Source organism: Penaeus japonicus, unplaced genomic scaffold (assembly GCF_977035675.1).
Source record: "Penaeus japonicus unplaced genomic scaffold, GWHDUDI00000001_assembly GWHDUDI00000018, whole genome shotgun sequence".
Classification (NCBI taxonomy): domain Eukaryota; kingdom Metazoa; phylum Arthropoda; class Malacostraca; order Decapoda; family Penaeidae; genus Penaeus; species Penaeus japonicus.
In genome coordinates, this window is record NW_028234420.1 from 23,791,958 (window position 1) to 23,798,682 (window position 6,725).

Here is a 6,725-nt window from a genome sequence, read left to right on the forward strand (position 1 = left end):
CTATAGTTAGTTTTTTCCAATCATTCAGATTTTTTCATATTCTTTTCTCTTTTTGAGAACTATTTTTTTTTCTTATCGATAACTAATAAGTTCTTTTCTCTTTCAGATATCCCTGTGAAATACGCCTCCGCACTGAACCACTCCTCTCATGCCGTGCAAGAAATCTTTTGGCAAGAGGTCTCCCTTTACCTAAAAGAATTAAGAGCAGAGGAAGCAGAGGGCGAGGAAGAGGAATAGTAAGGGGAAAAGCTGTCAATGGGATGAGCAGCCCTTCAACTCAAAATGTGGAGCTTAGTGATGTGTTTGGCCTTGATACGGACTTTGTGTTAAATGGTATTGACTTCAGTGATCCTAATGATGTATTAAGCAACTATGGGTTAGATGGCTCTGACTATAGTTGGCTATTAGATGTTGGACCAGATAATGATTTTGGACTTTCATGTGATTTAGACCAGATAATTTCAAGTAAGGATGATAGTACAAGCAGTGATGATGTAGCATCTTCCAATCAACCATTAGCAGATACTAATCACCATGACAGTGAAGTGGCTCCTGGGGATTTGGCAGCTCCAGATAGCCAGTTAAACCAAAGACAAAATGCCCCTAGCCAAGTTCTGACAAGTACTGAATCTCATACACACTCAGGTGTCCCTCCTACTAGTCAATTAGGAAGTTCGCCCAAAGTGGTATCTGGCCCTGGCGCCTCTCCCATGGTACAAGTTAGTCCTCAACCCGCTTCCCACTCATCTATGCCCCCTCCCATGTCCCCTGCACTCAAAAGACCACATTCTCCTCAGTGTAGTAGTTCCCCCATGCCCTCAAGTTCAAATATGCCACAGCTTCCATCCCAGACTGTTAGTCCTAGCATCTCCCCTCTCCCATCTCCCATGCGTCCAAACGTCCCCCATTGCAACAGCCCATACCCTTCCCCCCTTGGTTCTCCCTCAGCAAGATCCATGACTCCTGTAAATCCTTCTGCTTCAGCTAGTCCTTGTTTATCCCCTATCCCTTCTCCATGTATTAGATCCTATACACCCCCACATCCTTCATCCAGTCCCTTCCCATCTCCCATGCCATCATCTTCAGCAGAATCTGCTGCTCCTTCCAGCCTCATACAGTCTCCCCAGAGTTGCCAGTCATTGTTGGCTTCACCTTCTGGGGGACCTGTGAGGACAGGTACACCACATCCCACTCCATTTGGGCAAGCTTGTCCTGTGAGCACTCCTCTGACACCTGTCTCTTCTCCAAACCCACCTGGTACAGGGGCTGCCAATCCTCAATGCTCTTACTTAAATAACAGTCAGCAACAACAGTGTACAAATAGTAAAGAAAACAAATGCCACAATATCAGTAAGACTCAAAATGAACTTCATCCCCATTCCTCTCAACTTTCGCAAAATACTCCCTCCGCTGCATGCAGTTTGCCACATGTGATGCAAAATGGTGTTGATCCATCTCTACAGATGCACTACAGAAGTACAAATCAATTTAGTAGGGGACCAAATATGCAAGAAGTAATGCCTTTCCATCAAGATAGGATCTACAACAACCCTTTTCCCGATTTAACCAGTGACACAAGTCCCAGTAGAAGTGAACAACCATGTAATAAACCCAAGGAACCAGAAACTGTAATCAAACACAGTGATAATGTAGAGAATTTCCATGATCCAAATATCGGAGGTGTAGCCATTGCTCTGACACACGGTTCGGTGCTATTTGAATGTGCCAAACATGAACTGCATGCCACAACTGCACTCAAGAACCCAAATAGGCGTGATCCAAAGAGAATTAGTCTCGTGTTTTATCAGCACAAGAACCTTATATATAGAAACCATGGAGGGCCACAGTTTGAGGAAAAGATGGAGAGGAAAAGAAATGAAGAAGAGAGATTGATCAGAGAAGGAAAAATGGAACCTTCTCCAAGAAAGAAAAAGAAAATGATGAAAGAAGGTTTTGTGTTCCCCGACGAGTGTAACAAAGTCCAGAAAATTGAGCCAGAATTCCAAAGGATGAATGGGGTGGTTAGTATGAAGCCACAGGAGGTAGGAATGAGACAAGTTCCTCAGGAGGGACATGCCATGGGGAACAGACAAGGTCATCTGGAGGGACATCAGTTAGATAGTAAGCCTGCCACAGTTTACCCACCTGCAGATGCGAGGGTTCCTAATCATCCAGACCTTAAGTCGCCACCTATTAGCTATGCTAACTATTCTAGGCCACTTCCCTCTGTCATAGATCACAATAGAGCTTATAGTCCTACTCAAAGATACCATGTTTCCCCACAAGTGCCTGCTTACTCGGTGGCCTCTTGTCCCCCCAACATGGTAACCGCTCGTGCCCCGACCCTCCACCCACAATTGCAGAGACCCCAACCAACTGAAGACCACACATACACTGGGATCCAAAATCCCCGTTTAAGGTATGGAGAACATTGCAGACCTCCCTTCAACACAGCCATGCAGGAGTTCAACCCATATAACACAGTGCCTACCCCGGGGGCAAATTCCTACCAGCCTCACGGGCATCAGCAGTATAGAGGTTTTCCTAATCAGTACAACCATCACCATAATCCTATTAGTAGTATTAATCCAATGTCAAGTTCCCGTAATAGTGGTAATCTTCCTAACAATCCAGTGATTAGCTCCATCCACAATCCAATGTCGAGTCCCCATAGTAACACAGTGCAGAGGAGCTCACATGGAACACCACTACATAGTCCCCATGGAAACTCAATGCTTAGTCCTCATGGGGCTCGTTTACCTAGCCCCCATGCGAACTCAGTACATAGTCCTCATGGGAACTCTATGCATAGTCCCCATGGAAACCCATTGCACAGTCCCCATGGGAATGCTATGCATAGTCCTTATGGAAATTCAGTACATAGTCCTTATAGTAATCATTTGCATAGTCCACATAACTCCTTGCCAAGTCCACATTCAAATCCCCATCAAATACCTATGTTAAGTCCTCATACAAATACACCTATGGCAAGCCCACTTGCAAACTCGCAAAACACACCTGTGCCTAGTCCACATGCAAACACCCACCATACACCCATGCCCAGTCCCCATTCAAACCAACATATGCCCATACTAAGCCCTCATTCAATCCCACACAACTCTTCAATGTTAAGTCCCCAGTCACATCAACAACACAGCTCGATGCCAGGCTCTCATTCAAACACCTACAATACACCTATGCCGAGTCCTCATTCAAATTCCCAGAATACTGCTATGGCCAACTTACCCGCTAATGCACATGGGGCATCAATGTCAAGTCCTGTTTCTAACCTACACAACACACCAATGCCCAGTCCACACTCTAGCTCACAAAATACACCTATGCCCAGTCCCCATTCATACCCACAAACCACACCCATGCAGAGTCCACTTTCTAACCAGCAAACCACACCTTTGCAAAGTCCCCACTCAAATCCACAGACTGCATCCATGCCAAGTCCTAATTTAAACCCACAAATCACTCCAATGCTAAGTCCCCATGCAAATTCACAGAATGCACCTATGCCAAATCACACAAATTCACAAAATGTTTCAAATTCACACACCTTTCCAGGACAGAGTCAAGGCTATGCAAATCAGATTTCTCAACCTTCTTATGGTTTGACCCCTCCCTATAGTCCTGGTCCCCATGGTTCTGTGTCGCAAGGAACGCCTCTGCCTACCTTCAATGTCTCCAATAGTTACAGTCCGATGGCACCACGTGCACCCCTGACCCAGCCAACTGCCACTTGGTCAGAGATGCGCTATGCTCCGCCTTTTAGATTGACTGGACCTTACAGTGAATGGCCAGGGAATTAGTGAGTGCTCCCAGAATTCCCGAATCTTGTTATTCTCGATTCTTGCTGTTACCATGTTACTTCTCAAATGCCGTGTAATTTTTAGTGTTTGGCTGTGAGCTGGCTATAGAAGCTCAAAATGTGGTAGCTGCAGTGTAACTGGTCACAAAGAGTGAAAACTTACTTTCTGTTCAGATATAGAACTAGTCGATATTTATTTATTGTGACTGAGGTAAATGACAATTGTTCTTCGGAGAAATAATATGAGTGTACAGTATGTAACCTTTTGCCATATCACAAGCCGTTACTTGTGTATTGATCTCATATGAGTGAAAGACGTCTTGTAGAACCTTTGGTGACAATTCTCATTTTTATTGATGAATCAGTTGTATAGTTGTAAGGTAGTCTTACCACAAGTGTTGCTTCTTAGATGGCTTATTTATCATTTTCTTGTAAATAGTACGCAGACTGTTTAGTTTTTTTAATCTAAGGATTTCAATAGTTCTGATAATTGAATTTTGAGGAAATACAATGCAAAGACGATTGTTTAAAATTGAAGATGTTGAACCTGACACTTAACAGACAGGAGTAGGTCTGTATTTCTGGTGATCTTTAATACTCAGAGGTGTTCTTTGAATGGTGTGGGGAATAATCAGATGATTGCTCAAATATTCTCCATTGACATTTGAATTTATTTTTTTGGAAATGCAGCACTTTAAGCCAAGATGATTACTAGTCTATGCAAGGCATTTTTAAGAAATTTAGCCATGTACTTTATTTTTCTTAGGGTAATTACTAACGTATTTTTGGCCAAAAGGAAGGCCTTGATAATGTTATTGTTTTAAGGACATTTAAGGACATGATCACCAAGTATATACAAAGTACACCCGTTCAGATTCTCACATCTAAACTCAAAAGCCATATAAAGCAGTTGTGAACACTTCTCCCCAGCCCAAAGTTGTTGTATCAGAAGGGCAAATTCAGGGTCTCCTTTTATCATGTTCTTCTGTGGCTTCATACACAGCACTGTTATATGCATATTTTACAAATATGCTTATAAACTGGTTAATACAGTAGAGGAGAGGTGCAGTAGAAACATGATAGATCCAGGCCCCTGCTGAGTAACATCGTAGACTAAGTTGCCAGTGGGCATAATTTGAATGAAGCCCTCCACACGAGTGTAGCCAAGGTGACGAGTCTTCCAGCGATAGAGTTGTGAGGAGTCAGTTCATGGCTTGTCCCATTTTTTAATATTCCAAATCTGATGCAAATTTGTCTCTGTGATCCATTTAATTATCTATTTCTTCTTAAGATAACATGTAGATTTGTAAAAAATATATATAATTAAAAAAAAAAAAAAAGAGTGAGAGAGAGAGAAGGCAGACAAAAAATTTCAAAACAAGATTTTTGTGCTTGTTATCCCCTGTGAAGGATCTTGTATAGTGTTTGTCTTGGGTTTCAACTCCCACAGGACTAACGCTGGAGCCTCAGCCTGGTTACATTTGCCTCTGTCGCCTTACTATCGCCATCTCTTGTACAAATAACTTTTTGTGCAGTCTCCTTCTTCCCTTACTTTTTCTATTGATTATTCTTGACAATTGAGGTGCACTAGTTCATAATCACCCTTTATAGATAAAAATGCTGTAATTTTTGGATAATATTAACCCCCTGTGCTACGTGCGATGAAGAGTGAAAAAAAAAATGCTTGAGAATCTTTTTGTATTTTTACATGCATTTTGATACTTTTATTGAAAGCAAAAGTGAAGTATTGTTTCGTAGCAGTACCTATGACGCGGGATGTAGAGAGGGGTATGGGTGGACCCACTGGAATGAGCTCTGATGATGACGTCATGTATTTTTTCATCCTACTACGTTTTTATAGTGGCATTGTGATCTCTTGGCAGAACTGAAAAAAAAAGAATCAGAGTGTTTACTGCGGCATTCTTTGTCCATAGTTTAATAAAAGATTCCCCAAAAAGAAAAGAATGTGAGTAAAGTGCAGAAAATAACTTCTGTCCAATTCTGACAGGTGTAGCAATTGTTTTGAAGGTGCAATACAATTTTTTTCTCTCTTTTTTTTATTTATTTATTTATTTTTTACAAATTTCAATGGAACTTGGTGTGGAGTCTTCATTTTTTCACCTGAAGTTGCACATCTGGTAACTCATACCTTGCCACTGCTGCCTTTCTTCCTGGTGCCCTAATGTAGTAAGTAAACAAATGCTTGATTGTTGGATAAGTCGTGAAGCTGGATTATAAAGTACAAATTAATACACCACCCTCAGTCTGAGTTATAGTGGCACTCCTCTTTACACCCCGCAGGCTTAGTTGAGATCTCTTTAAAAGAAATTCTGTCTGTCTGTCTCTTTCAAGTTGACCTCTATCCGTTTTTCTATCTTGGTACCTAGTCACTTGTCTGTCACAGTAAACCTCATTGTGTGAGTTATGAGTCATCCCATTGCCTTAGGTGCAATGTGTTTTTGTGACATTAGAAAGGCAATAACTGCTTCAGTATTGGCCTACATGGTTTTGGCTTTTTCTTTTCATATCAGTGTGTACATTTGGGACACTTAGGGGGGAAAAGGGGAAAAGAATGACCATATATCATCACTGTTTTTAGATTTAAGTCATATATATATAAGAAATAGAATTAGGAGTCAGAAATTAATTTTTCCAATTGTATTATGTCCCAGGTGTTAATGAATAAATCATACATACTAAATACTATAAAGAGACTCTGTCTTATCCCTCTTCTGATGTCACAGAAACACATCACTGATGACCAATATATCAATATATCATTTTCATATCCCTGCGGCTTTTTGTATTTTGGGGTTTCTGTGATGAGGCGGGACTCTCTTATTTAACTTTAATCTAACTCCTTGACAATTATATACCCTTATCTGACCATAGACGACAAAGTTGGAAC

The 6,725-nt window shown here is 41.4% G+C and overlaps 1 protein-coding gene across 6 annotated transcripts in view; it reads left to right on the forward strand.

The window, feature by feature from the left end:
* The window catches only part of Tet (Ten-Eleven Translocation (TET) family protein), a 171,883-nt gene that overhangs the window by 163,914 nt on the left and 1,244 nt on the right, over positions 1-6,725 (forward strand). For all 6 annotated transcript variants that reach the window (XM_086546788.1, XM_086546789.1, XM_086546787.1 and 3 more), the window contains one exon: positions 107-6,725. This exon is cut by the window's right edge and continues 1,244 nt beyond it. In XM_086546788.1, the coding sequence (XP_086402914.1) occupies positions 107-3,818 (3,712 nt within the window). In that variant the 3' untranslated portion in view covers positions 3,819-6,725. The remainder of the gene's footprint in view (positions 1-106) is intronic.